General features: G+C 36.5%; 1 protein-coding gene across 4 annotated transcripts in view; it reads right to left on the reverse strand.

Moving 5' to 3' along the window:
* LOC139141351 (dynactin subunit 2-like) overlaps positions 1-16,200 on the reverse strand; it is a 147,646-nt gene that overhangs the window by 26,797 nt on the left and 104,649 nt on the right. For 2 of the 4 annotated variants that reach the window (XR_011554156.1, XM_070710983.1), the window contains exons 9-11: positions 11,054-11,092; positions 8,520-8,669; positions 7,584-7,616 (exon numbers count right to left, since the gene is read on the reverse strand). Coding sequence is in view for 2 of the 4 variants with exons in the window: in XM_070710983.1 (XP_070567084.1) it covers positions 7,584-7,616; positions 8,520-8,669; positions 11,054-11,092 (222 nt within the window). In the remaining 2 variants the exon portion in view is untranslated. The remainder of the gene's footprint in view (positions 1-7,583; positions 7,617-8,519; positions 8,670-11,053; positions 11,093-16,200) is intronic. The other 2 variants (XR_011554157.1, XM_070710985.1) reach the window with 1 other exon arrangement.

A 16,200-nucleotide genomic window follows, 5' to 3' on the forward strand; every position in this document is an offset into this window, starting at 1 on the left:
ATAACATGGAAATTCTCAGATTATTTTTTTTCAAGGAGTGGGGGGGAGGGCCCTACTGATAGAAGTTCACCTTTATTGAATAAATAACTTTAAAAGATAATTACAAGAAGAGTTTGCTTATGGTAGTTCTCTTTTGCAGGATGTGGTTGCCCATGGTTGAGAAACATGTTTCAATTTTATTGAACCCCAAGGAACAACAAAGTTTTAACTTTTGATGAATAGAGCCAACCTCAATGGTGGCTGGTAGTGTGACAGCTGTGCTGGAATAGGGGTGCGACTTATAATGCATACGTTTTCCATTTTTGAAAATTTAAGGATTTCATCCTACTCAAGTCAATCAACTTATAATGCAGATGCGTCTTATAAAATGACTTTAACAGTAGTAGTGATGCTTGGGGCTCAATTAAATGAACTTACAGGTTATAGGTAAAGTTGGCAAGGAAGCAGACATATGGAATTCAATGGCTGACAATCACACAGTATTACCATATCCATTTGATTATAAGATCCCGCCCCATTATAAGACCCCGTTTGGCTTATTTTATTGATTGGTAAATAGTCGTTAGGGGGTACAACCACATTATGACTAGAACATTTCTTGACCATGGGTCATCCAGGTACTTATGGGTTCTTTCATCATTTTTGCGTCACAGCGTAGTGAAAACAAGTAAGTGAAGTTTGGATTTTTCAATCACCGAACAAATATTGAGTTTTATTCCTGGCGCAATAAAAGTTGGAACACCGAAGTCCCTATATACATAGGGAAACCGCTGGGAATATCCCTATATCGCCAAGTGATTAGCCAACAGCGGTATCGCTAGTGCATTGGATCATCTTACAGTTTGTTTGTCAAAAACACTGCGGGGTGCCCATGCTGTGTCTCGTAGACAAAACACCATAGCAGAGGCCGTTCATTTGAGTGAACGATGGTACAATAAAGGATTGAATTTTGAGTAAAGTTACATTGGTAAATTTCGATGAGTAGAGAACCTGTTGAAGCAACCGTATTTTTGACAGACTTTCAAAATGAAAAAAAAGTGCAGGACCAGGAGAGACAACGGTAAGTATACTGTCATGGAAGTCTAACTGCTATCGTTTAGCTTCGTTTCGTTATGCAGGCATGTCATCATAAATGCCGTCATTTTCACTATCTCACAAAAATTGTAAATTAAAGAGGCACTCCCATTTGGTAACATTTTTAAAACACGTTTTTTTAATGCCAACGGTCGATATTTGACGTGGCGAAAATCAATGCGCCAGTAAACAAGTCCAGTAGCTAGTCCTGTGATGAAGTCAGGTGACAAATGCTAAGGGTCATAACAAATGTGAGAAATTTAAAACATTAATTATGTTGTTTTTTATCAATTTTACTACCAAAAGCGCATGAAAATCTCTGATACTTCGAATCAGCCATCCTGCATATTTCTAACATTCATCAAAACCACATTTCTGTTCCACACCTCATAAAACACTCCAAAATGCAGGATTGGTGTACCTTCCAAAAATACATATATGAAAGACCCCTAAAAATCAATTAGTTAAAAAAGGGGGTTAGCAATTCCCAAAATATCTAACCGCTGCTCCGTTTGGCTCCATTTTTACAAATTGGAACCTTGAACACGGTCGGAAGATCTGTACCAAATATCAATGCAGTCTATTCAGCGGTTTTTGACATTTTTTCGTTTACAGAAAATTTTTACTGTCGGACATCGGTCAAGGTAACCACAATAACACAATTGGTCTTCAGACAGTTGTGTTAAACATAGGGCCAATGTCCCTGAAGCTACAATAGGTGGTACAGAGGACATGCATAGCATAATACCTTATAAAGTGAGAGCAGAGGTCCTTTGGCAGTACAGTGTATTCTTAAGGCAGGAGAACTGTTTCAGTATGGCTCTTCCTTACAGAACCCCCTATAAACACAGACATTCATCCATAGCCAGCATAGAAAACTACCATCTATGCCTATAAAAATGGCAAATATTGCCCGAAAAATAAAAAATTGCAGATTTCATCATTATTTTGATGCATTATAAATAAGATAACCCCTACACAAACCTGTGTACCAAATATCAAAGCTATCAGATGAGCAGTTTTTGAAACATTTTTTTTTATCAAAAATGGCAAAAATTGCTCCAAAATTATAAAATTGCAGATGTCATCATAATTTTGATATATCAACTTCAGTTCATCACTACAAACCTGTACATCAAATATCAAAGCTGTCAGACAAGTGGTTTTGATGAAATAACTTTTTGACCAAACATGACCAAAAAATTCCTTAAAAATACAAATTTGCACATTTCATCACAATGTGAACAAATCTAAGTTAGGTCATCCCTAGGGACCTGTATACGAGCGGTTATGATGAAATAAAGTTTTGACCAAAAATGACCAAAAAATTCCTTAAAGGGACAAAGTCGGCCATTTTTCATGAATTTTGTTTGATACGAGATACTACTTATATTCTTTGACATGTTGAAAGATAATGAATGGGTGACCATGCGTATATTAAATGAAACCATAGCGAAAATGAATGAATGGTCATGACCAATAATTCATTTTCGTGATGGTTTCATGTATCGTGTCTAAAACCGGGGTCCAATATAAGCATCATCACCCATTCATTCAGTATCTTTCATGTCAACATGTCAAACAATATAAGTAGTATCTGGCATTAAACAAAATTCATGAAAAATGGCTGACTTTTTCCCTTTAAAAATACAGATTTGCATATTTCATCAAAATTTGAACAAATCTAAGTTGAGTTATCCCTAGGGACCTGTATACCAAATAACAAAGCTGGCTGACCTGTGGTTATGAAGAAGATGATTTTTTACCAAAAGCGCCTTTTTTGGTGCTAATTTGCATATTTTCAACAATATCAAAAAATTAAAAAAAACTAGTTTCTCATAATCATATTTTGCATCTACACAACAAATATCAAATCAGTAAGTACTAGGGTTCTCAAGATATTTGAGTGGACGGACGCCTCAAAAACGGACATATATACATACATACATACATACATAAATACATACATACTGACGTCGGACGGATACCAATCCCAATAGCTTCTATAGACTATATAGTCTATAGTAGCTAAAAATTGCCCTAAAATACAAATTTGCATTTTTCTGCACAATTTGAAAGAATCTGAAAAAGGTCATCCCTAGGGACCTATTATCACAAATATCAAAGCTGTCTGACCTGCAGTTTTGAAGGTTTTTACAGATTTTTTGACCAAAAATGGCAAAAATTGCAGATTTCATTATTATTTCAATGATCATGAATAAGATAACCCCTGGGAACCTGTGTACCAAATGTCAAAGCTATCAGAGGAGCAGTTTTTGAGAAACACATTTTTTGACCAAAAATGACAAAAATTGCCAAAAAAATACAAAATTGCAGATTGCATCATAATTTCAACATATCACATTTAGTTCATTGGGAGGACATGATGACTACAAGTGGAAAGAGACGTACAACAGACATACCCTCTAACAAACCATGGTGGGACAAGGAGTGTTCTCGCGCTAGAGACCGGAAGTTCGAACTTTTAAATACATTTCGTAAATCAAATAAGGGAGAAGACTTAACAAAGTACTCTGATTCCAGAAAACTATTTAAAGAATTATGTAAAATGAAAGCGGAAAACTATAAGAAGAAACAACGGGACACTTTATTACATCACGCGAACGATCATACGAAATTCTGGAAGACAATTAAAGAAATAAGAAGCAATAAGTCGGTATCTACCGCTGATAACATCACAACAAATGCATGGTTTGATTATTTTAACACGCTACTAAATAATTCAGTTGTTGTCCAGGATGCCGTTTTTGAACGGAAAATTGCCCTTGATTTAGCAGACCACGATGCTTTTTGTGCTGCCTGCGACGATAATACTCCTTCGGACATTAACAGAGCTATTACTATCGGGGAAGTTTCGAAGTGTATCGACGCCTTACAGAACTCTAAGTCTCCTGGTCCTGATGGACTTGTGAACGAAATGTTCAAGAACTGTAATGATGTCTTGAAACACTGTTTTTGTGAACTGTTTAATTTGATTCTTGCTTTAGGTGTATTCCCAGAGAGTTGGGGTAAAGGTATTATTATCCCCTTCACAAAAAAGGTAGTTTTACAGACGTCAACAATTTTCGTGGCATTTCCCTTTTATCATGTATGAGCAAAATGTTTACTAAAATTATTAACGAGCGTCTGGTCAAATGGGTAGAGGACAGCATATCATTGTTGAATCACAAGCTGGTTTCCGTAAGGGCTACAGTACGATTGACAATATCTTCACGTTACAGTCTATTGTACAAAAGTATCTTTCTCAAAGAAGAGGCCGCATGTACTGTTTATTTATAGATTTCTCTAAAGCCTTCGATCGGGTGACTCACAGGTACTTGTGGCATAGACTGATATCCTATGGCTTACATGGGAATGTACTTAAAGTCCTTAGATCCATGTATAATAACATCGAGTCAAGTGTTCTGTGTAATGGCGGACTAACCGATTATTTTAACTGTAATGTGGGAACCAGACAAGGGTGCATGCTCAGTCCTCTATTATTTAGTCTTTTTATCAACGAACTTGCGTCATATATGTATATAGAAAATGGGGGGATTTCAATTAATTCGAACTTTGACAACGTTGGAATTCTCATGTTCGCTGATGATGTAACGGATGTTGCCGATTTGCCTATAAAATTACAGAGAAAGCTGAACAAACTTGAGATATTTTGTAATCAGTGGGGCATGTCGGTCAATTTAGACAAGTCAAAATCATGGTATTTAGAAACGGTGGGATATTGAGGGGATATGAAAAATGGTTCTACATGGGTTCTCCAGTAAATGTTGTCAAACATTACAACTACTTGGTTATGCTAATGTCATCACGACTTTCATGGTCACCAGCTAAAAGTAATCTGTGCATGAAAGGAAACAAAGCTCTTTATCAGATAGAAATTGTTTTCAAGAAATTAGGAGGGCTCCCCCTCTCACAAGCATTTAAACTCTTTGACACATGTGTTGCTCCGGTAATTTGTTACGGAGCTGAAATATGGGGCTTTGAATACTCACCTGTTATTGAGAATGTACATTTTAAGTTTTGTAGATTTCTACTTGGTGTAAATTCTAGTGTAAACCATGAAGTACTGCTTGGGGAATGTGGTAGATATCCACTGTCGTGTATTTACATGAAACGATGTATCGCCTATTGGCTAAAACTTGTAGCTATGAATAACAACCGATACCCAAAAGCTTGCTACGAAATGTTGAAAGATTTAGACCTGGCAGGCAGAGTGAATTGGGTAACTAAAGTGCGTGAGATGTTATTTCGATATGGTTTTGGTATCGTTTGGCTTGAACAAGGAGTAGGAGATCCAAAGTTATTTCTTAATCTATTTCAAGACCGTTTACGGGATTGTTATAGGCAAGAGTGGTCGGCGTCAATCAATGATTCGCCACGTCTTCGCAGCTATGTCCATTTTAAATCCATGCTCAATCCCGAACTTTATCTTTCGTGTATTAACGTTCCAAAATTCAAGGTTGATCTTGCCAAACTCCGATGTTCAAGCCATATGTTACAAATTGAAACCGGACGACACTGCAATCCTCCCATACCTGCGAATCAGAGATTTTGTCCATATTGTAGTAGTATAGGAAATTCGCTGGTAGAGGACGAATTTCACTTTGTTTTACTTTGTCCATTATACGCAGAACTGAGAGTTGATTTGATACCTTTAGGTTACAGAATACATTCAACACAAGAAAAGTTTTTTAATCTCTTAGCAAGTAACAACAATCGGGTTCTTTACAAATTGTCAATATTTATTCACAAAGCGTATAAGATTAGAGATGGCTTTATTAACCAACGAGAAACGATTTAATACTTCTCTGTGTAGTTTTTCGTAGCTGTCTTTTGTAAATAGCGTTAACATGTTTTGTCTTTCTCCTGATTTGTGTTCTGTAGCCTTAATATGCGATGGGCTGAGGCCTATGCATTTTGGAATAAACCAAACCAATATATATATTTAGTTCATTGGTATGATGGATGGAAGTTGCTCTCACACTGTTTTTAACTGGAATACCTTCTCTGTCTAGATGTAGACAAGAAGCTAAAACCTGACAAAATGAAGATAAATTTGATATAGCATGCATTTCCATCCCAAAATTCTTGAAGTGTTGTTTTACCACGGTGGTGACTGGAAATGAGACACCTAATCGGCAAATTTCCCAGCTATATTGCCAGCCATATAGAGAATTCACTTGGTATTTGGCGAGCACCTTTGTTAACTTGTCAGCGATTATATTTTTCATTTTAGTCAGCTGCAGACACTTCATGCATTGGGGGGGGGGGGGGGGTGGGGGGGGGGGGGGGGGGGGGGGGGGGGGGGGGGGGGGGGGGGGGGGGGGGGGGGGGGGGGGGGGGGGTCATGTTGCCATAAAGCTTATCTGGGTTTGAATAATTCAGCATAGGGGTGGCTGCTTGTTACTTCATGGGATTCAAAGATAATAATGATATCCATGCTTATATCAGACACTACACTGCTAAATAAAGATATTTTTCAAGCTATAGCCAACTATGCATATGTGGAAGTTTTGCCAACAAAAAGTCATGTAACCACTCATTGGCTGTTATGTTTGAAAGAAACCACTCATTCACAACACAACACAACACACACTTGCAGTTTCTGAAATATGATGGAGATTTTGTTGAAATTTGCAGAGCAGTAAATGAAACGAAAAGTGTAGCTTGAAGAAATATCTTTAATTAGTAGAGTAGTTTTTCTCCATTGTCAATGGAGAAGTTTATGAAATTATCCTGGATGTTATTGTTTTTATTCATTTTCATTTACATGAAGTAACAAGCAGCTGACTGAAATGAAAAATATATCGCTGATGAGTTAACAAAGTTACTCACTAATTACCAAGTGAATTCACTATATGGCTGGCAATACAGCTGGGTGAAATTGCTGATTCAGGCTCCAATTTCCAGTCGCCACGTCAGTAACTACATAATTTTCATTCCATACGGTATATGATGAAACCTTTACAGCCCTGATGCAGGTATTGTGGACCTCAGTCATACGGTGTACGCTCAGACACTTCCATCATACAATCTTGGTCCGCAAAACCCGTATAAAGGCTATGCAAATGATAGGGTTGTCATACTGAACACAAATCAGTGAACAATGTGAGGCAAAAATGTGTCATAATTAAGATGTCATGTATTTGACTCAGCCTCCCACTCTTGTATGTAATCATTCTGCTGTATTGATGGGAACATGAGAACAGAAAGCCATGTTACAAAGATGAGCAAATTGGCCTCAATAAAAGTTATACGTTTGAATTTTTTGTAAAGTGTAAAAACCTCCTTTATTTGAGATCAAAAGCCTGATTGGCAGTTTGGTCTTTGATAAATAATGAACACAACCTATGAACATGTAGTTTGACCACTGAATGTTGAAACAAATTATGGGGAAAAGTAGAAAACCTATCCTGATATATGTCTTTATAGAAAAAGCAGAATGAAATAAAATATATGACATGAAATTTGTAAAATGGCAGATTTACCTGATTTGTACTTTCACTGTTGAGTGACTGGGCCTTAAGTGTATATATGCATGAAACATTGGGCAGAAAGGTACAAGGTTAGACAGTGCTTGTTAGCACTATGATTAGTAGTGAAATACTGAAATGATTATACAACATGAGTAGATTATTTTCTCTTTTCAGATTAGATATACAGCATAACGTACATGTTGAAGACCAGCAATTATTGCATGCAGGAATACAAAGTAAATAGCAAGTCATGATGCGATCAGTATTTGTTACACAAAAGAAACTCCATTGAAATAAGAGCAATTGACTTCTCAATACCAATACCTCTGTTTTATCAAATGCTAATCTTTCCATATAATGTATATCATGTCGATATATACCTTTTTAAACTTGTGACATATATATCAGTGCTATATGACAAATAAATTTTACTGTTTGTAGTGCGCAAAATATATTTGCCTAGTTGCAAAAACTGATCAAGAGCAGTGTTGCGAACTAAGGGTGCAGCTTCTATTGATACAGCCTCAATTACATGTACTAATTGTAAGTACCAACATCTTTGAACAAGTATAATGATGGAGTATTTGAAGTTTGTAGTCCAAGGTTATGGAACTCATTCCTACTTAAATAAAAGTGCATAACAGAAATTCAACCTTTAGAATCAAAATTAAAAACATTTCTTTTTAAACAATTTTATCAACTACACTCATTAGTTTTTAATATTATTGGACATTTTATGAGATTTTTGTTTAAATCTTGTTTTGTATTTTTATTGAATGCATACTTTTTATTGTTTTACTTGATGTAAAACACTTTTGAATATTTTATTGTAGAAAAAGCGCTATAGAAATATCTTAAACATTAAACATTACTAATACTATAAAGTGTAATTTTGAATAAGTTGTGTTCCTATTACAAGATATCAGTTATATCCTGTCATGTGCTTACCTTGCTCTCCCTGGCAGCATCTGTTATGGATTTCTTTTTCACTTTGACAGTGTTGAGACGTTGGATGAGATTTTGTATCCTTGCATCTACATGATCTAATTGCTCTGGATCCAGTACAGTTGCTCTGGCCTGCAGTTCTGCAACAGCGTCCTGACAACAGAAGTAGAATCATCTCATTGACAAATGCATTTATCTATTTAATTCTTTGTCAGCTGACATGCTCTAAGTATGGCATTTTTTTTCTAGCTTGAGTAGTCAATTTTTCAAACTGAATTTGGATATTGCATGAACTTCTTTTTTACTCAGTACATTTATGAATCTACAATTTAATCTCCAAGCTCAAATTAAAATAATAATAATGAAAATAGTCAGTTGTGTATATCCCCTTCAGTTTTAACGTTATCTCTGTACTCGCAGATAGTTGACCATTACAAGTAGTATTCTACAAGGTTTTGCTGATCGGTCTATTGAATGCTTCAGTTATGCACGTGTAATTGACTATAAATTTGTTACAGCATTGTAGTCAGAATGCCCTCTGATCAAAGACTTAAAAACCAAATACAAACCTTCGGGCAAAGTTTGGTCCAGGCTTCAAAGAATCAATACATACAAATGCATAAAGGTAGTATATGTTTTCCCATTGAACGGGCCCATGACACCAGCCCCCAATCCACAGTAAAGACAATCCCTTATACAATGTGTCAATGAGTGTATTACCTACCTGGGTGCATGCAGCACTATGCATTTCAAACTAGGTTCCTTTTAGGGAGATCTCTGAACTGATTGATGTGTATGCCATACATATAGGAAATCACGTAGGGGAGGGATTGCTGGATTGCCAAAATAGCCAACTTTGAGATATTTAGCAGCTATTCAGCTTTGAGGGTTTATAGCCTTGACACTCAGGATATTAGCAGCTACTCAGCTATTATAGTTGATCACCATAACAGTCGCATATTTAGTAGCTATTTGGCGACAATAAGGGTATACAGCGATGGGCGATTCAGCCATTATGTTTGGGACCTCATGATGAAAACAATAATAGCTACTAAGGGATATTGGGCAGCTTTTCAGCTATTCTGCTTTGAGACTCTGATACTCCCTGGCTACTCAGGTATTCAAGCTACCTGTAATAGCCGTTTTCAGCCGCAATGGGCTGTTAGCTGCCTAATAGCCTGTTGTGGCAGTTGTGCATGTCATACATGTAGGAAATCACATAAAGGTGCCCAATTGCTGGATTGTCAAACCAGCCAACTTTGAGACATTTAGAAGCTATTCAGCATGAGGGTTTATAACCTCGACACTCAGGATATTAGCAGTTTTTGTGTTCAGCCACCGAAACAGTTTTTGTGTTCAGCCGCCAAAAGACATGCATATTTGCGTATTTATGTCTCTGAACAATAGACAATGCAAAACTCATGGCCATCACAGGTATTTAATCAAGCCTCAAGGTGAATGTCCTACCCTCTTCAAACAGAGACTAATGGACTATATGTACTCTACTGTTCAGCCAGCCGTGTGACTTTATATTTAATTTTCTTGGTTCTACAAATCACCCTTTTCTCCTGATCATTTCATTTTACAACAATTTTCATACAATTTAATGAAATCCTCACTACGTACACTTTGCGATTTCTTTAGTTCTCAAAGCAGAAGAAATGCCATGTGCCATGGTTAGTAGAGACTTACACCTGCATGAATCAAAACTATTCCCATGTAGAACTCAATACTACCTTCTTGGTTCTCTTTATTTGTAAGACCTCTTTTATGAATAAGTAGGTAAAATTCGTAACTTACTTCCCGGATGTGTCCTCTGGTTAGCTGATCTACTGGCTAGCTAAAAACGGCTAATGGCAGCTAAAAACAGCTAAGAGCTTGAATCTGAATAACCAACCCTTCTCAGAAGTCATCACTGGTTAACTGGTACCCAGCAAACCGCTAGCTCAAAACAGCTAATGGAGGCTAAGAATGGCTAATAGATTGAATAGCTGAATAGCCAGCCTTTCTCAGAAGTCATCACTGGTTAACTGGTACCCAGCAAACTGCTAGCTCAAAACAGCTAATAGAGGCTAAGAATGGCTAATAGATTGAATAGCTGAATAGCCAGCCTTTCTCAGGAGTTATCACTGGTTAGCTGGTACCTAGTTAATAGCTCCCTAAGAACAGGTATTGGCGGAGAAAAACTTCCTGTTGAAATTGTAAATAGCTTGAATAGCCACCAAGAAGAGCTAAAAGCAAGCTATTCACATGGCTACCCTAGCTATTAGCCTCCTCGCTATTAAGGGGGATACTCAGCAATCCAGCATTCCCGCACCCTAGTCGGAAATCATGAGTAAAATTGTCAGCATGATATTGTTACTCTCTCTAAGAAATTGTCAGTTTCATATAATATAAATGATAATTTATTGGTGAAAAATGAAATCTGCAAAATGAATCAATTCAAATGCACAATATCCTTGTATTCAATCTTTTATAAGAGTTTACAGGTATTTCAAGTTTCTCAACTGTTTCTTTTGAGAAGTGCTGAAACTTACCAGTAGGCTCTTTGAGTGAGTTTCTGCACAAAGTATAGACTACAAAAAACAAAAGGAAGACCACAGAATTTAAATAAAAGATTAATGTATGTGTAATCAAAGTAAGATCCTTGCCTCGATGATAGCCATGTTGTTGAGATGGTTAAACTAGAATGAACACAATGTAATCAGCATTGTGATTTTCAAAGAAAACAACCATGCAGTTTATCACATTCAATTCTCAATTGAATCAGACAAAGCATCTGAAAACAAGTCATCGTTGATGACACAGTCCCCACTTGTTAATAGGTACTTTGATTACAGGTCCTCAGAGAGGATAGAGTCCTCTTCATTAGGTCTGTGATAAAAATACTTTTGAATAAATTCGCTTGATACATGTCTGAGTTGTAGTTCAGGACACGAAAAAATCGTATTAAAATGGCCACATGGTGGCCATATTGGATCGTATCACAAAACAAATCAATGTGCATATGTATGACTTAGGTCAATGTCCTTGTACCAACTTTGATTAAAATCGGTTTAGATATGCCTGAGTTATGGCTTTGTACATGAAAAAATCATAACAAAATGGCCGCACAGCAGCCATATTGAATCTTATCACAAAACAAATTAACATGCATATGTATGACATTGGTCAATCTCCTTTTACCAACTTTGAATAAAATTGCTTGATACATGTCTGAGTTATGGTTCTGGACATGAAAAAACGTAATAAAAATGGCCACACAGCGGCCATATTGGATTGTATTACAAAACAAATCAATGTGCATGTGTATGACATAGGTCAATGTCCTTGTACCAACTTTGAATAAAATCGGTTGAGATATGCCTGAGTTATGGCTCTGTACATAAAAAAATCGTAACAAAATGGCCGCACAGCGGCCATATTGGATTGTATCACGAAACAAATTGATGTGCATAGCTATGACATTGATCAATGTCCTTGTACCAACTTTGAATAAAATCTGTTGAAACATGCCTGAGTAATGGCTCTGTACATGAAAAATCATAATAAAATGGCCGCCTGGCGGCCATATTGGATCGTATCACAAAACAAATTGACGTGCATATGTATCACATAGGTTAATGTCCTTGTACCATTTTTGCATAAAATCGGTTGAGATATGCCTGAGTTATGGCTCTGTACATGAAAAAATCATAACAAAATGGCCGCCTGGCGGCCATATTGGATCGTATCACAAAACAAATTGACGTGCATATCTATGACATTGGTCAATGTCCTTGTATCAACTTTGAATAAAATCAGTTGAAACATGCCTGAGTTATTGCTCTGTACATGAAAAAATCGTAATAAAATGGCCGCCTGGCAGCCATATTGGATCGTATCACGAAACAAATCGACGTGCATCTGTATGACATATGAAGTAATCCTTGTACCAAGTTTGAATGAAATCGCTAAAGGCATCTCTGAGATATCTGCGTGAACGGACGGATGGACGCACACACGCACGTACGCACGCACGCACGGACACACGCACGGACATGACCAAACCTATAAGTCCCCCCGGACGATGTCCGTGGGGACTAATAAAATACACTAACAATTTGAGCATCTAATTTTGTTTTGACCAAATATCAAGAGGTTTAACAAATAGGTTTAACAATTAACGTGCCACGTCGGTTTATAAACCGACACAGCATTCTCGCTCTCAGTGTCATGTCGGTATATAAAACGACAGTGGTTGTGTTCTATGCGTTATGCCATATAAACTTAGCCATGCATTGCTGAACTCAACAAGAAGGAGGCTATTCCTGACCCTTTGAACCCAGTTTAGTACCATATAAGGAATAAAAAATGACACCATGCAGCCTAATAATCAAAATTTCTAGTAACTTATCAGCGGTTTTCATGAATATTTAATCAGGTCTGGAGCTTGTTTCATTATGTATTGCATTTATGTGCAAATTTGAACCTTTGTTACTTGTTTGTAACTTCATTGAAAGTGATATGATCAACATAATAAACAAATTCACCACAGATCAATTCTAAATGTCATTAAGTATTCAAATATTTAATTAACTGAAATAAAAATAATTAGTTTCTTTGAGTACTGTCATTGTATCGCCACTTAATATACCATGTGTAGTTGCCTTTGGTTAAGTCCTTAAAGCTATACATGCCAAACTGTGAAAGCTTATTAGATATGAAAATTATATATTAGCTGACATAAAAATGCCAAATGACTTTCAATATTGTTATAACATGGTATAATCATCAATGTAAATGATAAAGTAAATTATAATGATCAAGTAAATCCCAATATATATCCCTAATTAGGAAAGTTCATTAAATATGCAAATTAGGAATGGGCTGAAATAAAAAATGTTAAATGACTTTCAATAATGTTGTATCATAGTATCTCAATGTACATACTAGCAAGTTTGATCAACTTTGGTCTAGTCAATACAAATAAATATCCCTTAGGAAAGTTCATTAAATATGCAAATTAGGAATTGGCTGAAGTAAAAAAGTTTAATGACTTTCAATAATGTTGTTTTATAGTATCTTCAATATATGTACCAAGATTCATCAACTTTGGTCGAGTCAATTGAAATATATATTGCTAATTAGTGAAGTTCATTAAATATGTAAATAAGGAATTGGCTGAAGTAAAACTGCTTAATGATTTTCAATAATGTTATATGTTTGTATCTTCAATGTACATAACAAGTTTCATTTATTTTGGTCAAGTCATATCAGATATATCTAATTAGGAAAGTTTATTAAATATGCAAATAAGTATTTGGCTGAAGTAAAAATGCTTAATGACTTTCAAAAATGTTATATCATAGTATCTTTAATGTTCATAGCAAGTTTCATCAATTTTGGTCAATTCAAATAAATATCCCTAATTTCAAAAGTTCATTAAATATGCAAATTAAGAGTTTTATGAAGTAAAAATGCTTAATGACTTTCAATAATGTTAAATCTTAGTATCTTCAATATACATACCAAGTTTTGTCAATTTTGATCAAGTCAAATCAGATATATGTCTCTAATAAGGAAAGCTCATTAAATATGCAAATTATCCATTATCTTTTATGTCACCCATTAATATCTTTCACAGCTGATATATCTTGGCGTGATCAACATTTGTAGCGAATCTCATCAAATTGTATGCAGTCATTGTCAATATGTCTGTTTTTTTCTAAAATCATTAATTATGCAAATAAGCAAAAGGTAAGCAAGCCACACCCACCAAAAACTAATCAGTTCTTGCCATTTGCAAACTGCATGAATCTATGTACCAGATTTGATTCTGATCTGATGAGCCGTTTTTGAGATATTGAGTACACAGACAGACAGACAGACACACAGACAGACAGACATCGCTGCAACATATGCTCACATGTGTGAACACGTGAGCAAAAAATGAACTGAACCAGTCTGATAAAAGCGTTACATGTTGAGTAGTTGGTTTCAAAAAGTCCTTGGCCTGGGAGTTGGATTGCATGGAAAATCTATGGCACTTTAAGGGTTAAGAAACTGATTAGAGAAGAGTAAGAAATCTTAAAGATGACATTGATAGGAATCTGCAAACTGAAGATGAATGTTGTCACACAATGCAGCTGTTTCAGAAAAAGGCGATGACATGACCAAAATTGAAGGAGCAATAAAAAATATTGTTACACAGACTCATACCTAGAAACTATGAAAAGGAAAGCTGTCCCATACCAGTAATTATATTACCATGCCCTATCCATTGCGTTTTTATTTGTCGAGCTGAACCACGTGGCTGCCCACAAATACACAGTAATGGTTTGTTTTCGTGCCCGTTAACTTTACCGCTAAAACGAAAATTGTGATTTCTACGAAGATCATAATCAACCACAAAAATAAAATGGAGCATATGTGGGCCAAGTTTAGGCGCTTTAAAAAATCTCCGGATTTGCAAATTTTTTGCAGCGCGCACTACTCACTGACAGGTTCTGGGGCCCCGTTGTCGTTCGCATGGGAAATTTTCAGAAATTTTGACGGTTTTTCGGGGTTCGTTGATAATATAATTGAAATAACAGACTCCATGCTGACCATTAATGTTTATTTATGGGCGCGGGCAGGAGGAAAGCCAAATTAACGGGCTCGGCAAGCCTCGCCCATTAATTTTTGGCTTTCCTCACGCCCTTGCCCATAAATAAACGTTAATGGTCAGCGCGTCGCCCGTTATTTCTCTAATATTCATGAGCTGTCAAACATATTCATAAGCAGCTACAGAAATGTGTAAAATGTTAATGATACGGCTGGTGCGCTCCACTCAATGTCATCATTGGGGCGAAAGGCAAAATTGCACTCAATGTCATTCAAGAGCATATATTTGGCACAGCAAAGAGATTTATTACATGCCTCGATGTGTGTGCAAATTAGTGCATTGATTTGAATAGGAACATCCGGGAAGTTAGCGGGCCGGTGAACGATGTACTGACCGGTTTCCATGGTTACCCGGTCCAGTGAAGCCCTTCGACGTTTTCGACGTCAAAGTAGACGCTTAACGCTAGATGTAAAATATCCATGCGCACACTGCTATTTTGATTTTCGTTAAAATCTATTTGATGCTGGTCGATAATGGTAAAATTGTTTGAAAATGCACTGCATGTAACTAAATGTCATATAGCATTAACCATGAAGAGGCATGTAATAAAAATATTATTGCCTGAATACATGGGTTTATGTGCCCTCGCAGCAGGAGACAATTTGCCCTCCTGGCGTCGGGCAAATTGTCACCTGCTCTCGGGCACATAAACCCATGTAATAAGGCAATAATATAGAAATAACGGGCGATGCGCTGACCATTAACGTTTATTTGTGGGCAAGGGCGAGAGGAAAGCCAAAAATTAACGGGCGAGGCTTGCCGAGCCCGTTAATTTGGCTTTCCTCGAGCCCGCACCCATAAATAAACGTTAATAGTCAGAGCGGAGTCTGTTATTTCCATTATATTATCAGCGAAACCAAGAAAACCATCAAAATTTCCGAAAATTTCAGGAGCGAACGACAACTGGGCCCAAGAAACTGAGCACTGTCACGCGCGCTGTAAAAAATTGGCAAATCCAGAGATGTTTTCAGAAAAAAGTGTCTCAACTTGACCTACAAGTGCTCCATTTTATTTTGTGATTGATAATGATTTACGTTT

Source organism: Ptychodera flava, chromosome 9 (assembly GCF_041260155.1).
Source record: "Ptychodera flava strain L36383 chromosome 9, AS_Pfla_20210202, whole genome shotgun sequence".
NCBI lineage: Eukaryota > Metazoa > Hemichordata > Enteropneusta > Ptychoderidae > Ptychodera > Ptychodera flava.